The 20569-nt window shown below is 44.4% G+C and overlaps 2 protein-coding genes across 6 annotated transcripts in view; one reads left to right on the top strand and one right to left on the bottom strand.

Annotated features, from left to right (window-relative positions):
- TDP1 (tyrosyl-DNA phosphodiesterase 1) overlaps positions 1 to 14264 on the bottom strand; it is a 202058-nt gene extending 187794 nt beyond the window's left edge. Inside the window, exons 1-3 of the mRNA XM_068254565.1 lie at positions 14183 to 14264; positions 3713 to 4230; positions 2690 to 2733 (exon numbers count right to left, since the gene is read on the bottom strand). Of these exons, the coding sequence (XP_068110666.1) occupies positions 2690 to 2733; positions 3713 to 4230; positions 14183 to 14190 (570 nt within the window). The 5' untranslated portion in view covers positions 14191 to 14264. The remainder of the gene's footprint in view (positions 1 to 2689; positions 2734 to 3712; positions 4231 to 14182) is intronic.
- Positions 14265 to 14487: 223 nt separating this feature from the next.
- The window catches only part of EFCAB11 (EF-hand calcium binding domain 11), an 84735-nt gene continuing 78653 nt past the window's right edge, over positions 14488 to 20569 (top strand). For 3 of the 5 annotated variants that reach the window (XM_068254569.1, XM_068254566.1, XM_068254567.1), the window contains exons 1-2: positions 14488 to 14594; positions 15677 to 15772. In XM_068254569.1, coding sequence (XP_068110670.1) covers positions 14553 to 14594; positions 15677 to 15772 — 138 coding nt within the window. In that variant the 5' untranslated portion in view covers positions 14488 to 14552. The remainder of the gene's footprint in view (positions 14595 to 15676; positions 15773 to 20569) is intronic. The other 2 variants (XR_011024167.1, XM_068254568.1) reach the window with 1 other exon arrangement.

The following is a 20569-nucleotide window of genomic DNA, read 5'->3' as shown; positions in this document are numbered from 1 at the left end:
TTCTACTATCACAGTCTCTGTAATAAATCAATGTATCTTTCCCCTGTCAGACTTGTCAGCCTGTGTCTGGAAGGCTACCAAGTTCTTCAGTGTTGTGGTTCTGCTATGAACTCCCCCTTCCAGGCCCCTCTATGCACACTGCCTGTGTGTTATTTAGATTAGAGCAGCTTCTCTCTTCTCTCTTATCTTTTACAAGCTGGATAAATCGTCCTCTGAGCTGGCTGGGCTTTCACATACTGAAGAATTACAGACAAGGGCAAAGCTGTTTGCAGGAAGAAAAGAGCAGCCTGAAACTTCAGTGCATGAGAACTGCAGGGGGAAAGAAACACACAAATGATCTCTTGAGATTCAAAAGGAAGGGTGTATACAGCCTGCTTGTGTATGGATGTATTTTCTATGTGTGGACATACTGTACATCAACCTACTTCCTGTTTTGGTGGCCATTTTGTTTGTTTATAAACAAACTTTTTAAAACTGTTTTTAACCACTTTTAATGCGGCGAGGAGCGGCAAAATTGTATCAGAGGGTAATAGGAGATGTCCCCTAATGCACTGGTATGTTTACTTTTGTGCGATTTTAACAATAGATTCTCTTTAATGAAGCTGAGGGACATTCCCTGCTCACCCTTTTTGTTAGCATTACTTCTCTGTCTGTACACAAATCAATGAAAGAAGTGATCACAAAATAACAAAGGGTGCGAGTAGCTTTTCGAAGGCAATCAGACAAAATCCAGCTCCACAGATTGCAGAGACGGAAGTGATATGTTTCTGTGCACTCAAACTATCACAAACAAAAATTTTGGGTAACAGAATGTAGCTAAAGGGGCCCTGTAGTGACATATAGTAGAATGCAGTCATTATTCAGCATATGCACGTTTACAGTAATTATCCTGGTTTCAGCATCAGAAACACTTCCTATATCTATATATTGCTGTATAGTGGTATGTAGCCCCACCCTCCCAGTGATGTTTAGTCTAGGCTGTTTAGCTATGTAGAATTATGCTCCCAGAGCATTCTGGGAGACCAGGTATATTTTGTACTGGCTATGGAACGTTCAGTAAACAAACACTCCGCAGAGATCACCTCGCAGGACTAAAGATAGCTCTGATGAAGATGCCCGTGAGTGTTGAAAAACATTAGCCAGCCCTAACTGAACTCACTCAAGCGGGACACCTGTGTTACACAATACACTACCGTCCACAAGTGGGGCTCGGCGGCGACGTCACCCACAGCATGCTACCGCGATCTGAAAGAACCACAGCAGAGTGACACAATCAGCAGCTGGAGGAGATCGCAGTGGAAGACAGCCGCAGCTACCAGCCGGAACTCTGGTGAACTACAGGACCTCACTGGGAACTTTATTGTAGCGTGACGTTCTACAGCACAGTAAGAGCAGCAACTGCTGCATATTGATCTATGCCAGTGATGGCTAACCTTGGCACTCCAGCTGTGCCAAAACTACAAATCCCATCATGCATCTGCCTCCCCGAGTTATGCTTAGAGCTGTCAGAGTATTGCAAAGCCTCATGGGACTTGTAGTTCCACCACAGCTGGAGTGCCATGGTTAGCCATCACTGATCTATGCAAACGTTATCCTTTTGTGATACCTGCAGCACCACTGAATGATATTCCATCCTGTTGGCTCAGCATACCGTATACCTAACCAGAGACATTCCAGCTATAGGATTACTGTCATAGCCTGCAAAGAAAACCCCAGCATTGTTTTAAGCACCATTTCGTTTTTTTCCTTTTTTTGCCAGACTGCCCATGAACGAGTGGTTGAGTGCCTGGCATTGAACATATTAAACATGTTTTGTATTTCACTGGATCTGCATTCAATATAATAGCACACTTCTAAAGTATATACAGTTTATTATCCATCTAATTGTACACTACCTTTTCAAGTCTAGCAATTCAACTGATTTTTATGTACTTTTGAGAAATAAAATTACATATCTTTTTTCTATAGTTGAGTGCTATGGCATATTTGGGCAACATACACAGCAATGTTATTGTAGTGCAATATTTGTGGCGTACTCATATGTCATTCACTAACCTAAGTGAGTTTTAATTACTGTTTATCTATTCTGTGTATTACATTGAAGGAAACCAGAGCTCAGTGACATAAAAAGATTTACACATACCTGGGGGTTCCTCCAGCCCCATTTGCTTGGATTGCTCCCACGCCCCCGTCCTCCGATGTCTGCAGCTCCGGTACCGGGTCCCCGCACTTCCGTCAGTCGGAGCCAGTCTGACGTAAGAGAAGTGCGCCCTCTACATATCCAGCAGCTGCTGGAGAGATACGCAAAGAGCACACTTCTCCTGCGTAGACTGGCTCCTACTGATGGCAGTGATGGGAGACCGGTACCGAAGGACGGCAATGTGGGAGCGATCCAAGCGGATGGGGCTGGAGGAAGCCCCAGGTATGCATAAATCTTTGTATGTCACTGAGCTCTGATACATTTTAAGCACTACAATCCAAATCCCAATGTTGCTCATCACAAAGGACTAAAAAAGTTGTCACCTGTGATAAAGTTTACAATGTAAATCAGGGGGAGGAAAAATCTTGCAATCGGCCAACACTGACTAAATCAATTGTAAATATATATATTGTAAAACAAAAAAAAAATATTTATGACTACAGGTCCTGTTTAAGATTTGCACAAGAAGCCCAGATTGGTGGTTCCTACCTGTACAGAAGAGACCAGTGTACCGAAGAGTGGAGACAGAATATCTATAAAGACAAAAGTCTTGTTAAACGCGTCATATCACTTGAGTAAATGTGGAAAACTAAAAACAAAAACAAAAAAAGGAGGAAAAAGATTTGACTTATAACTTGCTAAATGACACCTGAAAATGAGAGTAATATGGTGGCTGTCACATTTATTATCTTAACCACTTGAGCCTATTCAAACAACTATAGTCGTCCAGGTAGGCACCACTTACCAGAGCCGAAAGGCGGAGCGAAGGCGGGAGCGAGCGTCATATTAAAATGTCCTGGAGCCGTTAATAGGCTCAAACAGGACGTTTTAATAAGTTACAATGTCGTTAAGTGGTTAAAGCAAAACTAAAAGCTTTAAAAAAAAAAGTTTCACTTACCTGGGGCTTCTGCCAGCCCCCTGAAGCCGACCTGTGCCCACGCAGCCACTCTACGATGCTCTGGTCCCCCGCCATGCCTCATTTTCACTTCGTGCGGTGCGCCTGTCCACGCGCGTCCTCGTTCACACTTCCGGACACGTACTGCACAGGCGAAGTAGAGATTTTCTTGTACTGCGCCTGCTCAGGGCGCCACAGGAACGAGTACTAGGATACGCATGGCCAGGGCGCAGTGGAGGTCAACTTAGAAGTCGACTTTAACTGCGAGAAAAATAGTGAGCCGTGGCGGAGGAGCAGAGGTTCAGTGGGCACAGGTTAGCAGCAGGGGGCTGGCAGAAGCCCCAGATAAGTGAAACGGCTTTCAGTTCTGCTTTAAAAGAAAACATCTATATCCCTCTCAGTTTAGGTTCCCTTGAAGGTAAAATGGCCTGTAGGCTGAAGTGGTTAAACAATACCAGAGCCTCGACTCCTGGACGTTTTCGCACATGGTTTCGGCTGCGATTCCGCATTTCACAAATGGAAATAAATATGTCAGCCTCCATTTCCCTTAGTCCAGGTGTCCTTTAAGAGCAGCTTTTTCCACAACTGGTTACTGAGTGGTTGTCATGGCGACGCACCTTTAATATGAAGCGCCCCAGCGTTATATTTGGGTTTGATGCCGGTTACTTTGGTGAGGTAGAATCGGAAGGGTTCCCCAGACTGTAGGACATCCCAGGGGTCCTGAGAGTCACTGGGGGTCTTGTACTTCTCAGCAGTCTTAGGGCTGGGGCTGCAGCTCTTATTTGGCCTGGGCGCCTCCAGTCTTTGGGAAGAGGTCTCTTTCTCCTTCTTCACCGGGATTCTTGGCTTGGACTCCTCGTCGCTGCTGGAGAGGCACCAGCCCGAGTCATCTCTGTCCACCTTCAGCTTTTTGGCTGGTGACGGCTCTCTTCCGGTTGTCTCCTCAAACTTCACCGGATTGGATTTCCTCTTGTGAGACTCTTTCCTGGCTTCGGAGCAGGAGAAGCGCGGTGAGGGATCAGCGGCGTCTCTGCTCGCCGATGAGGAGGACGGTGGCTTCTTGTGCTCTTCTGACTCTTCATCACTGCTGGATAATGTCCACTTCCCGTGGCTGCTCTGCTGGGAGCTGGAACCCCTATCAGAGAAAAGACAACATAACAGAAACCATATTAAAGCAACCCGCTATTAACCCTTTAGCAGACAACTTATTTAGCGGCTTGCAAGTGCTCCAGGCCAATTTATTTGAGGACATTTTATTATTTCTTCTTTGTTACATTTCCTAGCTTCTAATTAGCACTGCTGTTATGTGTATTTATGGCCACTTGTCACTAGGGGCAGTGTGAGACAATAAGGCCTGGTGCACACCAAAAACCGCTAGCAGATCTGCAAAATGCTAGCAGATTTTGAAACGCTTTTTCTTATTTTTCTGTAGCGTTTCAGCTAGCATTTTGCGGTTTTGTGAAGCGTTTTTGGTGTAGTAGATTTCATGTATTGTTACAGTAAAGCTGTTACTGAACAGCTACTGTAACAAAAACTCCTGCAAAACCGCTCTGAAGTGCCGTTTTTCAGAGCGGTTTGCGGTTTTCCTATACTTAACATTGAGGCAGAAACGCCTCTGCAATCCAAAATCTGCAGCAGCCCGGGAGTATGCGTTTCTGCAAAACACCTCCCGCTCTGGTGTGCACCAGCCCATTGAAATACATTACCCAAGCGTATCCGCAGCCACAAGCGGATCACAAAACGCAGCCGAACCGCTCTGGTGTGCACTAGGCCTAACAGAGGTTTTCTGCTTTCAGTTTCTATGTTTTCTGCTAGTAAATAGAGATCAAAGCATTCCAAGAATTTACAGCACAAAGAGTTCTACCTACTGAGGTCAAAAGCAGGGCACTTATCACAAACAAGATAACTCTACTGAAGCTGCTAATGGGTTAGTGTAATTGTCCAAGAGTTTTTACTTGTTTCGTGGTCGCCCTCCTGTGTCCTAAAAAAATGTAACCGATAAGATATCTCATATGAACAGAGTAGCAGTCAAAATAAAATACCTGTCAGACTGAGTTCACTCCCGCATTGCAGATAGATTAAAGGGAACCAGAGACGAAGCACCCTTGTGTATTTTACCATGTATATCAGTAAGAACATAAGAGAAAACACTTACCCTGCTCTCTGTTTCATCCTCACTGCTAAAAGTGTCTGTTATCAGCTGTGATAAGAATCCCAGACTGAGCATTCAATCTGGCTTTGCTGGGAATGATTATTGCTGTGTCATTATAGCAGAGCCACAAGGGGGCAGGCTTGGGCTTGAAAAGACACCAGAGAAGACAGACTCAGCTATAATCTTTCCATAACGGAGATAGACTGAGTGCTCAGTCGGGGATTCTTATCAGAGGTGATAACAGTCAGCTTAGACAGAGAACAATGAAACAAAGAGCAGATTAGGTGTTTACTGTCATGTTCCCACTGATTTATAAGGTAAAATACATGAGGGTGCTTCATCTCTGGTTCTCTTTAAGCATCATCCGAGGTAATTAGTGTACACCTAAAGTGAGAGGGATATGGAGGCTGCTATATTTATTTACTTTTAAACAAAGCACATTGCCTGGCTGTCCTGCTGATCCTCTGCCTCTAATACTGTCAGCCATAGACCCTGAACAAGCATGCAGATAAGATGTTTCTGACCCAAGTGTCCCCCATGCTTGTTTCAGGTTTCCAGACACTAATGAACAATCGGCAGGATGGCAGGCAAATGTTATTGTTTAAAAGGAAATAAATATGGCTTCCGCCATATCCCCCTCACTTCAGTTGTTCTTTACAGTTTACTCAAAGGCCGGAAGAGTTCATGATAGGCAGCAGAAAGCAGGTAACTATAAGGCACCAGGCAGGGAGGGGCTATATGTAAGTATTAGCCAGAGGTGGTTGGAGGATTTTGCACCAGGAAGAAGGGATAGAGGTTTATGCGTTAGACTGAAAACCAAACAAACAGTGCCAAGACTAGGCTCCTGTCAAAGTGGTTAGGGTTAAAGGACACATTTTGATTATATGGGCGCGCAGGTGATAGATATATACACAAATGCAATTAATCTATAACGAATAAAATGATATTTTATTTCAGGAAAAAAAAACGGAACAATTCTCACATGCTCTACCCAACAAACACACTTGTCATACTCACATGGGAGTTCTGTGGTGTCCTGCTTAAAAATAGACCACAAAAAATTGGCCGGATAAAAAGTAGCGAGCAGAGCTTTTGCTCTAAAAATGAGTGACTCCACACTTAGTAAAATAAGTCTATTCCAGCTGTACTGTGTACATAAACGTTGGCCAAGAATATAAAAGCGTATAATATGCACAGTTAGTACTTTTAATCTTGATGAATAAGGAGTGGATATCACCTGTGATTGTCAGGACAATCACAGGTGATATCCACTCCTTATTCATAGCTGGAATAGACTTATTTTACTAGGTGTGGAGTCACTCATTTTTAGAGCAAAAGCTCTGCTCGCTACTTTTTATCCGGCCAATTTTTTTGTGGTCTATTTTTATGCAGGACACCACAGAACTCTCATGTGAGTATGAGAAGTGTGTTTGTTGGGTAGAGCATGTGAGAATTGTTCCGTTTTTTTTCCTGAAATAAAATATCATTTTACTCATTATAGATTAATTGCATTTGTGTATACCTGTATATCTATCACCTGCGCGCCCATGTAATCAAAATTTGCAGGCTTACTATTAGTGGAAGTAGGGGTTAACCCACTTTAAATTGCGGAAGTAGCAGGTGGGAAGCAGAATTCTATCGATTTCATATTATATTATTAATATCAAGCAGCGCCATCTAGCTATTGTTTTTTTAGGGTTAAAGGACAACTGTAATGAGAGAGATATGGAGGCTGCCATATGTATTTCCTTTTAAGCAATACAGGTTGCCTGGCTGTCCTGCTGATCCTCTGCCTCTAATACTTCCAGCCATAGACCCTGAACAAGCATACAGCAGATCAGGTGTTTCTTACATTATTGTCAGATCTGACTAGTTGCATGCTTGTTTCAGGTGTTTTTCAGACACTACTGCAGCCAAATAGATCAGCAGGGCTGCCAGGCAACTGGTATTGCTTAAAAGGAAATAAATATGGCAGCCTCCAATAGCACTCTCGGTACAGTTGTCCTTTAAGCCCCAGGAAGGGATGGATAAAGGGAGGGGTACATTGAGCCACAAGCTGCAGTGAGACACTAAACTGACCACTTAGAGGGAGGGGTCATTACCCTCCATGGTTGAGTATTATTGATGCCTCTCTGTGATTGGTAGATTGGTAGGGAGGGAAGGAGTAATATTTAAACAAAAGATTCCACATTTGGGCTTTGCGAGATCAGTTATGAACTGTGGATTTAGCAAATCAGGCCCAATGTATGGCGAAAGGAAAACTCTCTATTTTGTTGGTCTTTTTAAACAGTATTCGGGCTATTAATAGCTGAGAATTAATGGGAAGTTGGAGACACAGAGATGGCTGCTCTGCTATTCAGGCCGACATCTGGAGTGTGTGAACAGCTGCCTCTGTCTACATTCTCAGATGCCGGCAAGAAAAGCAAATCCCCAACTGTCCAGCAAGGAGAGACGAGACCGGGGAAGGGGTGGGGCTAGGAGAGGAGTGGTACCTGCACCATATGCTGGCGGGCATAATTATCCTTTCATCTGCATATCCCACATCCTCACACCTGGAGCAATTTGCAGAGAACAGAATCTCTTCACCAACGCTGCTGCCAAGACTACCCACTACTCAGAATGTTCTACAAAATTACAGCCAAGTAATAATAAGAGGTACAGTGCTGCCCATAATTATTCATACCCCTGGCAAATTTTGACTAAATGCAGAAAAAGAATTGGTACAGGGAGCACTGAGACTAGTTACAAAAAATTACAAAATGTATTAATTAGATTTAGAAAAAGCTGCAAACAACGAACTTCATTCATACATTCCCCCTTAAAAACAGATCCTGGCCATGGATCTAATAAGGAAACCCACAGTTCCGCCGGGAGTGCACTCCTATCAAAAAAGGCAAAACTGACATGTCAAAATGATTATTCTTCGGGCCCCAATAGCAGCTGGCCAGGTAATAGGCAATTCCCAGAAGCAATCAGAGAACCATTTCTTCTGCACCAACCTCTGTTAATGCTCAACCCGTGTGCTGTATATTGAAGCAGCACGCCTCTATGCAGTTAGCATGTACGCCCTCATTACAGACACCAATGGCTAGTGTCTAACCTCCACTCCTTCATACACAGGAAGTTTTGAATAATGCCCCAAAGAACTCACGTGACCCCAGGGCGACTATGATACGTGCATCATCCGTCCAGAGGAACCAAGGCCTCTATTCATACGATGTAGCCTTGCTGCTGGAGCCGGCCATTAGGTCCAATAGTACGGCCAATTCGCGTCAAACATGCGGTGGAGGAGGAGGAAGAGTGGCGGAGGAAGAGTGGCGGAGGCACGGGGAACGCTGGTGCGGCGAGGCTTCCGGGTTACGCCCCCTTACGTGACGCGTTTCGTCACTATCCCGTGACTTCCTCAGACTTTTTTTTCTTACTCAAATTTTGACTAAAGTTACTTTTAGTCAACCAGCAAGCCATTTTCTGACCGGAAATGAAATAGGTGTCTCCCAAAAGATAATAAGACAATGTACAAAAGGCGTTATTGTGGAAAAAAAAAACATTTCTCATTTTTTGATTTACATTTTAGCAAAAAGTGTCCAGTCCAAAATTAGTCATAGAAAAAAATACATATATCCAGGCACATCGCATCTAGTTAGGACATTAAATAAGTTAAGGAAAGGGAGGTGCTAAAGGGGGTGTGGCTAGAAAACAGCAAAAATCTATTAACCCTTCGCACTCTCGCATGCAAATGTTCAAACAAATGCATTCACAGATTTACTCATCCAGGCACAACTGTTATCCCTACAGCTAAGTTAAAAGCCGGGGTCTTAGTTCACAGAAGAACGCATTCCCATGCTTAGTCACCTATACTGCTCAGAAGTACCCAGGTAAACATAGGTGTCCTAACTCTGGCCCTGTAACATGCATAGTGCAGACATGCAAACACATTAATTGCATCAAACCTATCAATGGATTAGGAGCACACATCCTGACGTCCTCTCCTGGGACAGACAGTGCATCTTAACATAAATAGTACACGTTTAGTCCCTGATGAAACTTTGACAGTGAAACCGGTCGGACGAGGCGGACGTGTGGCTGGACGGCGTCCTATGTTTTAAGTGCTGTTTTTCCTTGTGGGTCCCTGTCATAAGGGCCCAGATGTGAGTGACTTTTAAAAAACTTTTATGTTTTTTTAAATGAGATATTAAAATCGCTGTAGATACGCTTAGATGTGCGTTTGTCTCTTTGCATGCCTCATTTTTGGTGAAATACTGCAATTGAGGATTAGATTGCTCGGCTTGTCTGGAGAGGAGGCCGGCTGCGAAGATACCTGCTGCTGACCTCATTAAGCCATATTGCAGACCCTGTAGTTAAGGTCTGTGATAATCTGGTAAGCGTATTATTTTTATGGTGTTTTCGGTGGTGGACACAAGTGAATTCGCGCTGAAGTGTACTATTTATGTTAATTGAAGACGTTTTGCTGAGACGTTGGACTTTGGCTGCGATATATGTAGTGTTCCACATGTTAAGATTTGCTTGGCTGCGCTGATATTGTTTCTTTGATTAGACAGTGCATCTTACCAATCGCACAAGGGAGCTAACGTAATGTATCCATGTGCACCATGCACATACACCAGCACAAGCTGTGTGCATGCTGACAAACACATACAGGGGAAGGAGGGAGTGCACTGAACTAGACCCTAGCCACAGGGGTCAGTAACAAGAAAAAAATACATATATCCAGGCACATCGCACATAGCTGCGCGTACAGCACTTTGAATGGGGCGAATCGCCCCACCAGAAGCTGAGATAGCCTCCTGCGCGGCAGGAAGGTTAAAAGGTAATAAATATGGAAGCCTCCATACTCCTCTTACTTCAGTTGTCTTTTAAAGCATGCCTCGGCTAAAAAAAAAAAAAAAAAAAAAAAAAAGACTTCAAAAGCTTCAGGCTGCGATTCTTTCGGATGGCACCAGGGCTGTGGGGTTTCATGGAGTTGGAGGCGGAGGTTTCATGAAACTGAGGCGTTGGAGTTGGATGATTTTTGTACCAACTCCACAGCCCTGGTAAATATTAGACTAAGGAGTCATTTTGAAAAGGGCCTCTTTACATATATGTTGTTCTATGTGTAATTTTATACTTGCTGTTATATTTGGAGAAGAACCCAGCAGGAATCTCCAATCACAGCACCCTCTACAGCATGAAGGGTTGTCAATAACAGACTCCTCTAATTTGCATTTTACAATCTTATTGACTGAAAGTATGTAACATGAAATGCATCTTAACTGCCAACGCTTAGGAATTTTAAAAGACAACTGAAGTGAGAGGGATATGGAGGCTGCCATTTTTATTCCCTTTTAAAGGGGAAGTGAAGTAAGAGGTATACGGAGGCTGCCATATTTATTTCCTTTTAATCAATACCAGTTGCCTGGCAGCCCTGCTGGTCTATTTCTCTGCAGTAGTATCTGAATAACACCAGAAACAAGCATGCAGCTAGTCTTGTCAGATCTGACTTTAAAGTCTGAAACACCTGATCTGCTGCATGCTTGTTCAGGGGCTATGGCTAATAGTATTAGAGGCAGAGGATCAGCAGGGCTGCCAGGCAACTGGTATTGCTTAAAAGGAAATAAACATGGCAGCCTCCATATACCTCTCTCTTCAGCTCCCCTTTAAGCAATACCAGTTACCTGGATATCCAGCGGATCTTCTGCCTCTAATACTTTTAGTCATAGACTAAAACTAGTCCTTGGTAAGAGTACTTGTAAAAGGTAGACAGGAACAAAGAACATCTATCAGGCCCTAGGCAATGTAACTGTGGGTACATGTAAGAGTGATGTGCAGGAGGTACTCTGCAGGGAAATTAGGAGATTCTTCCTCTATTACACATTCTTCATGCACAATCTGAACAAGGTTTATTGGTGATAGACAACACCTCTGTGTTCAATGTGCACAACATTCTCAGTGGATTCTCTGCAGCTCTGTGGGGAGTGCATATGTAGAGTATAGTACTACTGTAACAAAATAAACCCGAGAAAGATGAAATCAAAGTTTTATACCTACCTGGGGCTTCCTCCAGCCCCCTTCAGGCTAATCAGTCCCGCACTGTCCTCCTCCGCCACCTGGATCTTCTGCTATGGTTCCAGGTACTTGAGCCAGTCAGGAGTAGTGCGCATGCAAACATGCCGCCGTCTGGAGCATTCTACACCTGCATAGCACTATTTCACAGGCGCAGAATGCACCTGGCTGTGGGAGCGGCACGCGGCCGGACGGCGATGATTGGCGGACTCATAGTAGAAGATCCAGGTGGTGGAGGTGGACAGTGAGGGACTGATTAGCCTGAAGGGGGCTGGAGGAAGCCCCAGGTGTGTATAAGACTTTTCTTTTCATCCGTCTCAAGTACAATTTAATTCGTAGTCATCAAACCAAATTCATCATAAATACAGTCACAATCAGATATGTATATCTGACTTTAAAAATACAAGAACTGCTTTATTGAAGCAGCACAAGTAACTATTTTTTGATTGTTTTATTTAATTTTTGTGGACTAAGCAGAGCTATTACTGTATATATAAATTATTTATGATGACTATTATCTGAGAAAAAGAACATTTTATCATATTTTCTATTTTAATTACAGTTTAAATTCATTAGGAGTCGGAGTCAGTGCATTTTCCTCAGACTCCAGGTACCCAAAAATTGCTCCGACCGACTCCACAGCCCTGCCAATCACGTTAGCAGAATTTCCCAATGAGGTGTCTTGCTGGGTCCCCTAAAGCAGACTAGCTCCCAGTAGCGTAGCTAAGAAGCTAAAGGCTCCAGTGCAAGTTTTACATTGGGCCCCCCCAGGCACTCTATACATAACAATTACACAGCGCACTAAAATCTGCCAAGGACAATCACAGTGTCAGAAGAGCAAGAAGGCAATGGGGAATAGTTTGTTAATGATCACTACTATTCAAAGCATCTATAGAAGTGATTACTGCCAGCACAGGACCAATAGAGTTAATACTGCAGTTGAAGGTGGGCCTCCGTGCAGTCACAACTTCTGCGTTCTCTATTGCTACACCACTGCTAGCGCCCAAGTCTATTAATATTAGTGATCATGAAATAGATGTTTTAAAGGGAAACTAAAGTCAAGTAAAGAAAAAGAGTTTCACTTACCTGCGGCTTCCATCAGCCTCCTGCAGACGCCATGTTCTTGCGCCAGTCCTCATCAATCCTCTGTTCCCCCACCATGGCTTAGTTTAGTTTTTGCAGACTAGGAGTCGGCAGGCCACTGCCACTGTGCGGCCAGGGACACGCGCATTCTTGTTTGCATTATCATTCACAATAGTGTCCTGCAGTATGAGAAAACCTCATACTGCACCTGCACAGGACGCTATTGCGAACAAGGATGTGCGCTGCCCTGGCCACGCAGGTGCAGTGGCCTGCCAACTCACAGTCTGCAAAAACTAAACTAAGCAGCGGTGGGGGAACAGATCATTTAGTACTGGCGTGGGCACAGGATGGCTGCAGGGAGCTGGTCAGGGTTGCCACCTTATCCCTTTAAATACCAGCACGTATTAATTCTACATGCCTTGTGGCTAGTTAGATGCAGTTTAGGCACTGATTATGTGTAAGTAGCCCCAGAACCTGTATAATTTATATGTGCTGGTATCTAAAGGGATAAGGTGGCAACCCTGGATGGAGCAGTGCTTTTCAGCGCTGCTAGATTTGGGCGCAGCCAGCGCCGCCATAGACTGTAATGGGAATCAGTCTATAGCGGCGCTCAGTGAGTAACGTCGGCTCCGTCAGAAGACGGCGCCGAAGTTGCTTAAAAACAGAGTAATTCGGCCTCCAGCAATCGCTGGAAGCCGAATTATTTCATTCCCCCACTATCCATGGCGGCCTGGAGGGGGAATAGTAATTAAAACGGCCCGGACTTGTGCAGAAGCAGGATCAGCCTTATAGCGCTGTATCCTGCACCCAAGTCTACCGGCGCCGATTTCAAATGTACTCACCCTGGAGCTGGTAAAAGCCCCAGGTAAGTAAAACTCTTTTTCTTTACTTGGCTGTAAGATCCCTTTAAAGGAGAACTGTAGTGAGAGTTATATGGCGGCTGCCATATTGATTTCCTTTTAAGCAATACTAGTGGCCTTGCTATCCTGCTGAGCTATTTGCCTACAGAAGTGTGAATCACACCAGAAACAAGCATGCAGCTAATCTTGTCAGGTCTGACAAAAATGTCAGAAACACCTGATCTGCTGCATGCTTGTTCAGGGTCTATGGCTAAAAGTATTAGAGGCAGAGCATCAGCAGGTTAGCCAGGCAACTGGTATTGCTTAAAGCCAGTGGTTACCTATTTAAAAATCAAAAAGTCAGATACTCACCTAATGAGAGGGAAGGCTCGGTCCTAATGAGCCTTCCCTCTCCTCTCCCGGTGCCCTCGGTGCTGCGCTGGCTCCCCCGTTCGCGTCCGCCGCCGCAGGGACTTCAGAGGTCTTCGGAAGCACTCGGGCTTCCGAAGACGGGCCGCTCCATACTACGCGAGTGCGTCATAGAGGGCGCTCGCGCATGCGTAGTATGGAGCGGCCCGTCTTCGGGAGCCCGAGTGCTCCCGAAAGCTCCCTCCGGCTGCGGAAGTGGCAGTATTTGACCGAACTGGTCGAATACTGTCACAGGGGATCCTGCGCGGGACCGGGCACCGGGAGAGGAGAGGGAAGGAGCCTTCCCTCTCCTTAGGTGAGTATCTGACTTTTTGATTTTTAAATAGGTAAACATTCACTTTAAAGGGAAATCAATATGGCAGCCTCCATATCCTTCTCACTACAGTTCTCCTTTAAGACCAATGGAATCAAGCTGCTGAATGTAGCTGGCTCAGTTGACAGTGACCATCTCTCCTCCACACCCCCTCAGTGTTTCCCCTCCCCGGCGGGATATCACGGCTCTCGCTGAGCTCCCCAGCTGTCACCTGCTCATGCTGCCTGCTGCACCTGGGTCGCAGTCTGCCGACGTCACTCCCCAGCGCACAATGAATGACGTCAGCGCTAAATGCGCCTGTACAGTGTGCTGTCCAGAGGCCTCCGCGGGGTTTCTCGCCCCGCGGTTGGTCACGCACTGTGTTTCGGGAATGGGCAGCGGGATAGAGACGACCGCGGTTCACTCATAGGTCATTAGCTTTCACTAATCACTTCACTCGCACTTCCGGGTCACGTGATGGCCGTGCGTTCCAAACGAGTCCCTTGTCCGATGACGTCGTCACACAGTGGCCAATCCGGGTTCTCTCTAGGCTGGTGGCGGCAGGTTTGGTTATCTGGTTGTCATGGTGACAGCACAGCATCATGGCGGAGCGGGACCCAGAGAAGGACGGGAGCTTCCTGAGAGTGCGTCACTCGCTGACTACACAGTGATAGCATTATATATGTCTGCAGAACTGAACGGGTCCATTATGTGCAGACCATTGAGTTCTCTCACAGGGGGGCCCTGACTCTGCAGTGAGGTGTCTGGGAACAGCCTCCCTGCACCCCCATACTGCAAACCTCCAGCACTACCTGGTGTGTGACACACCAGGTAGTGCTGGAGGTTTGCAGTATGGGGGTGCAGGGAGGCGGTTCCCAGTTCTCTGTGGAAGCCATAGTGCAGCACAGCTACAGGCTGATAATGCAGGGCTACTTTTATATTGCATCCTATATAATAATACCCCTGTGTCTGGCTGTCTGCATCCTCCAGTGTTGTGCCAGCTGCTTAGGTGGGCTTCGGGCAGCGGTGTGGTGAAATTTTTTGCAACTTTATCAGATTTTGCTACCGGTGGCACTTATTTATAGGTATAGCTATCAGGAAGTGCAACCTAACCATTTACTTCAACCTACAGGTCCTTCTAAAAAAAATAGCATATTGTGATAAAGTTCATTATTTTCTGTAATGTACTGATAAACATTAGACTTTCATATATTTTAGATTCATTACACACAACTGAAGTAGTTCAAAGCCTTTTATTGTTTTAATATTGATGATATTGGCATACAGCTCATGAAAACCCAAAATTCCGATCTCATTTCATCTCCTCTCATATTCCTGGTTAAAATGTGGTTTCTATGGTGACAATCCCGCTTGAAGGGAAGCTCTAGATTTCTCCCTGGTGTCTTATGCTGGATAGACACCATGCATTCCCGCACTCGACTCTCGATTATTTCCGACATGTCCGATTCCCGTTTCGATGGATCGTCAGGTCGATTTGGCATACTTTGCATGAGAATCAACCTAAAAATCATCGAATTGCGCTCGGAAATGCTCGGAAATAATTGAGCGGCCGGGAATCGAGCGGGGCATCGAGTGCGGGAATGCATCGTGTGTACCCAGCATTAGATAAAGTGGAGGTTAGTGCTGATCAGGCTGGTGACAATTAGCACATCTCTGACTGTTGCTACTCATCAGTGATTCTCACCTGGGGTCCGTGTCTCTGCAGGTGTTCCAGGCGTGTGATGGGGGTAAAAAAGGATTTCTTAACAGAGAAGACCTCAAGGTTGCAGTAGTAATGCTGTTTGGCTATAAACCTTCTAAGGTAATTTTATTTACTGCTCATGTAATTTACAGTAGAGAATTGTACCCTGTAAGGGTGCGTACACACATACAATTTTGGGTACTTATCCGTTAGCCGGGCGCATCCGGCAGGTGGCGCTAATTACTATTCCTCCTCCAGGCCGACATGGATAGTAGGGAAAAATGTAACTCTGCTGGAGTTTTGTCGCCACCTAGAGGATGCGCCCGGCTAACGGATAAGTACCCAATTTTGATTGGCCAATTTTACCGCTTCCAGTTATTATTAGAGCTTAGCAACACAATGGGCTCTATTCATAAAAGGCAGTGCAGTAAAAAAAATCTTGTAGGGAAAATACCGCATTCGGTATTTTAGACTTCTGTGTGCTCATTCATAAACATTTTCACTGGTGCAGTAGAAATGTGGGGATTTCCCGAACTAGGCTGGCGGTAACATGAGAAGCTGCCTGAATTGATACATTTTCTCTGTGCAGAGACAGCATTAGAATAAAAGAGGCAGCCCCAACTTCCCTTTAGATGTGCATTTTTTTTAAACTGCCTCTCCTTGCCCTGAGGCCTCTTGCACACTGCACGCGATTCCGATTCAGATTCCGCTTTTTAATCAGTTTTTACATCCGATTCAGATTCCGATTTGCAGTGTGCAGGGAGCAAACTGCAAATCAGAATCTGAATCGGATGTAAAAACTGATTAAAAAGCGGAATCTGCGCTGGGTACAAATCCTCTATACAGACCCCAGAGCCCAAATTTGTACTAATTCTAATATCTCTGACCCTTTCCCAATAGGCAGAGGTACCAGACAAGGCTGCCCTCTTTCCCCTCTACTTTATGCACTCTCAGCTGAACCCTTGGCCTGTAAAATCAGAGCTGACCCCCGGATTATTGGCCTTAAAATTGGCTCTATCGAAGAGAAAATCAGCCAATATGCTGATGACACCATCCTTTATCTAACAGATCCCCATGCTTCCCTTAACGCCGTTTTCGACTTATCAATGAAATGGGTGAATACTCAGGTCTATCAATAAACTGGAGCAAATCAGCTATTTTGTCTCTGGACGGTTTGGAAATCTCGGCCTCCTCGCTACCCTGCCCTCTTCAAGTTGTAAAATCCTTTAAGTATCTAGGTGTAGTGGTTCACACTTCAGCATCTAAGTACTACGAAGATAATGTAGCCCAACTACTCCCACTTACACAGCAGAAACTATCTGCCTGGACAAAATTACCACTCTCAGTTATGGGCCGAGTAAACTTGGTCAAAATGGTCCTAATGCCCAAAATTCTCTATATTCTACACAATTCACCTGTGCATATTCCCATGGGATTCTTTAACAAACTCAGATCCCTGATACTATCCATTATATGGAACAAATCACGTGCCAAACTTAAGCATGTCATACTACAATGTCCCACCTCGTTAGGGGGAGTATCGCTGCCATCCCCTTTTCTGTACTATATAGCTTCCCAGCTAGAACAGATGGCCCACTGGTTTGTAACTGAGTCTTTACAATCCCCGGACCTGCTGGGATTCTCCTCCACCGAACTTGTAAACAATCTCCCGTTTGCACTACTAAAAGGTACCCTCACCCTCCAAACGTGCCCCAACACTATCCTGACGCAAGCCTCCAGGGTTTGGCGGACGGCGAGCAGACTTATGTCCCATTCCACATGGGAATACTTCACACCCCTATGGCATAACCCTAAACTGCCTGAACTACTTAAACTCTGCAACACCTCCTGTTGGGCTGACTTTGGAATCCATTACTTGGGCCAAATCATTAAAAAGTCATCTCTGCGCTCATACACAGATATTCAAAACCAATATTCATTATCCCCACAATTTCAATTTATGTACTTGCAACTTCAACATGCTCTGCGATACCAATTTCCTAATGGCCTCCCTTCCATCGAAACTTCAATTCTTATGGAATTTCTTAAAGACGGCCCACAGCCACACCATATAGGTACCTTATATAATATACTGAATGAACATATAGCCGGCTCAATTGTGGAAAAATCCAAAGATAAATGGTTGCAATTGAATTTCCAAATTGATGAAGAGGAGTGGGAAGACTGTCTGCTCGCTACCCGTCTAGTATCTCCCTGTATCAGAGATCGCTTAACTCAATTATACATAATTCACCAAAGCTACCTTATCCCTAAGCATATCTCTAAATACTCCTCACATATAGCCAATATCTGTCCGAAATGTGCACTGGACACTGGACAACCCCTCATTTTTACATCTGCTATGGTCTTGCCCCCCGATTACAGACCTATGGAGACAGGTAGTCAATTTCCTACATGATACCATGGGGTCACCAGCTACGCTGGATGTCAAATGCTGTATCCTAAATATATACAATGAAGATGTAAAAAAATTTGACAAGTATTTTCTCATAGAAACAATGTTCATGCTCAAAATGTGTATTGCATTTAGATGGTTATCCCCTACATGCCCCACATTCCTTGACTGGAAAACTAAAGTAAGGAACTCTCTTCCTCTTAAGAAAATGGTATATCAGCATGGGGGATGCCCATCTAAATTTAACAAAATCTGGGACAAATGGCTGGACAAGGTCCACTGATGCACTATATGAGTAATTAAGGTTGCTAACTGATCTATGCTCACTAACACTCACCATCCTACTCAACTGTCCATTCATCAAAATCCTTGATCTTTGGCCTTCTCCTCCATAACCACTTGGCGTTCTAGCCCCTGTGCAATCAGATACCCGCCACATCGGCTGCACTCTTCTTCTCTCTCTCCCCATATGCCTATACTGTCATGCCTGCTTTCTATGGGTAACCCTTCCCATCTGCTACTTTCACGTAATTGTATTATACAGACTATGTTTGTAATTTCTATGTACAAGCTTTGTAAAGTATTCAAGAACTCTGTTCTCCCACGTATTTGCATACTCTGTATTGATCCTTTTATATACAATAAACCTTTTGGTCAATTAAAAAAAAAAAAAAAAAAAAGCGGAATCTGAATCGGAATCGCGTGCAGTGTGCAAGATGCCTGAATCTGTGCTGAATCTGTCTATTAGTCTTTCTAAACATCTAATCTATTTAATTGCCGCGGCTTAGAAGAACTTTAAGATATGTTACACATGCAGGCTTTTTGATGTGAAATATATCTGAAAACAGGTACCCAAGGGGTTAAAAAACACAGCCTGGGGTATTCTGGAAAGTCTTTTTTTGTACTGCTCTCACTGCTGCTGCCTGGGAGATCTGTCCCCATTAACTTTGCTGTTATCGCTCTCTTAGGCCTAGTGCACACCAGAGCGGTTCGGCAGCGTTTTTCGATCCGCTTGCGGATGTGGAAACGCTTGGGTAATGTATTTCAATGGGCTGGTGCACACCAGAGCGGGAGGCGTTTTGCAGAAACGCATATTCCCGGGCTGCTGCAGATTTTGGATTGCGGAGGCGTTTCTGCCTCCAATATAAAGTATAGGAATACCGCAAACCGCTCTGAAAAACGGCAGTTCAGAGCGGTTTTGCAGGTATTTTTGTTACAGAAGCTGTTCAGTAACAGCTTTACTGTAACAATATCTGAAATCTACTACACCAAAAACACTTCCCAAAACCGCAAAATGCTAGGTGAAACGCTACAGAAAAATAAGAAAAAGCGTTTCAAAATCTGCTAGCATTTTGCGGATCTGCTAGCGGTTTTTGGTGTGCACCAGGCCTTATTACCTTTTCTAAACAGAAGGTATTCTCCATCCCAATACCTCCTGCACTAATCTGTATGAATTGACATTTAGTGACATGTGTTGAGATAATCACCTCACAAGGCGGTAATTTACCTCACTGCTCGGTAATTTCAGTTTTTCATGCGGTAACAGCTTTTATGAATTGACAATTTGCTAATTTTGCTGGTCGCTAAAGTCAGCTGTTTTGAGCATTACAGCATGCAGGAATGCTTTATGAATAGAGCCCAATCTGTTCAAAGTCTGGTGGCCCTCATACTACATGGAGATGGTAAAATGTACCTGTCTTTTTAGCCTAATCAAAATTGGATGTATGCATACCCCCTTAACGGGAATCTGAAGTGAAAATAAACTTATGATATAATGAATTGTATGTGTTGTACAGCTAAAAATAAAACATTAGCAGCAGAGACATTAATCTAATATTGTTTCCAGTACAGGAAGACTTAAAAAACTCCAGTCATCTATGCAAGAGAGCTTATCTGAGCTTCACCACTTTCAAAGTTGCAGAGAGCTCTGTCTTCTGAAGCTTATTATCTCAACTGTCTGTCACTGTATTTAGTTTTTTTCTGCAGAGGAAAGTTCAAAAGTTAATTAGCCTGCTCTGTGAAATCATTTAGAATGCTGAGTAGTGTGTAAACTGCAAATATTAGAGAATGATGCAATGTTATTAAAAAAAACCTATATAACTGAAAATAAAAATATGAGAATATTTTCTTTGCTAGTAATTATCTGTAGTACACATACAATTCATTATATCATATATATTTTTTTCGCTTCAGTGTCATTTTAAGGTACCCAAACATCTAGCGATTTTTGCCGCCGATCGACCAAGAGATGGATCTCTCTCTAATCGGAGAGAGATCTGTCGGTCGCCATAAATGACAGGCCAATTCCTGATCGATTTCAGCATGATATCCTGCGGGAATCGGCGATGTGGCTTTGCTGCCCCGGGGCGCTGCCTCGCTTAGTTATACTTTACCTGCCGCTGCCCATGCTGCCATCGTCCTAATTCTGCATTTGTGTCCCACATGATTGTCGGCTTTATAGCACATGGGGAACATGTGTGACCAGGGGTGTAACTAAGAGC

The sequence above is a fragment of the Hyperolius riggenbachi genome, chromosome 9 (assembly GCF_040937935.1).
Source record: "Hyperolius riggenbachi isolate aHypRig1 chromosome 9, aHypRig1.pri, whole genome shotgun sequence".
In the NCBI taxonomy this organism is placed as follows: Eukaryota; Metazoa; Chordata; class Amphibia; order Anura; family Hyperoliidae; genus Hyperolius; species Hyperolius riggenbachi.
The sequence above is the reverse complement of the archived record's forward strand: the minus strand, read 5'-3'. Positions and strand labels throughout refer to the sequence as shown.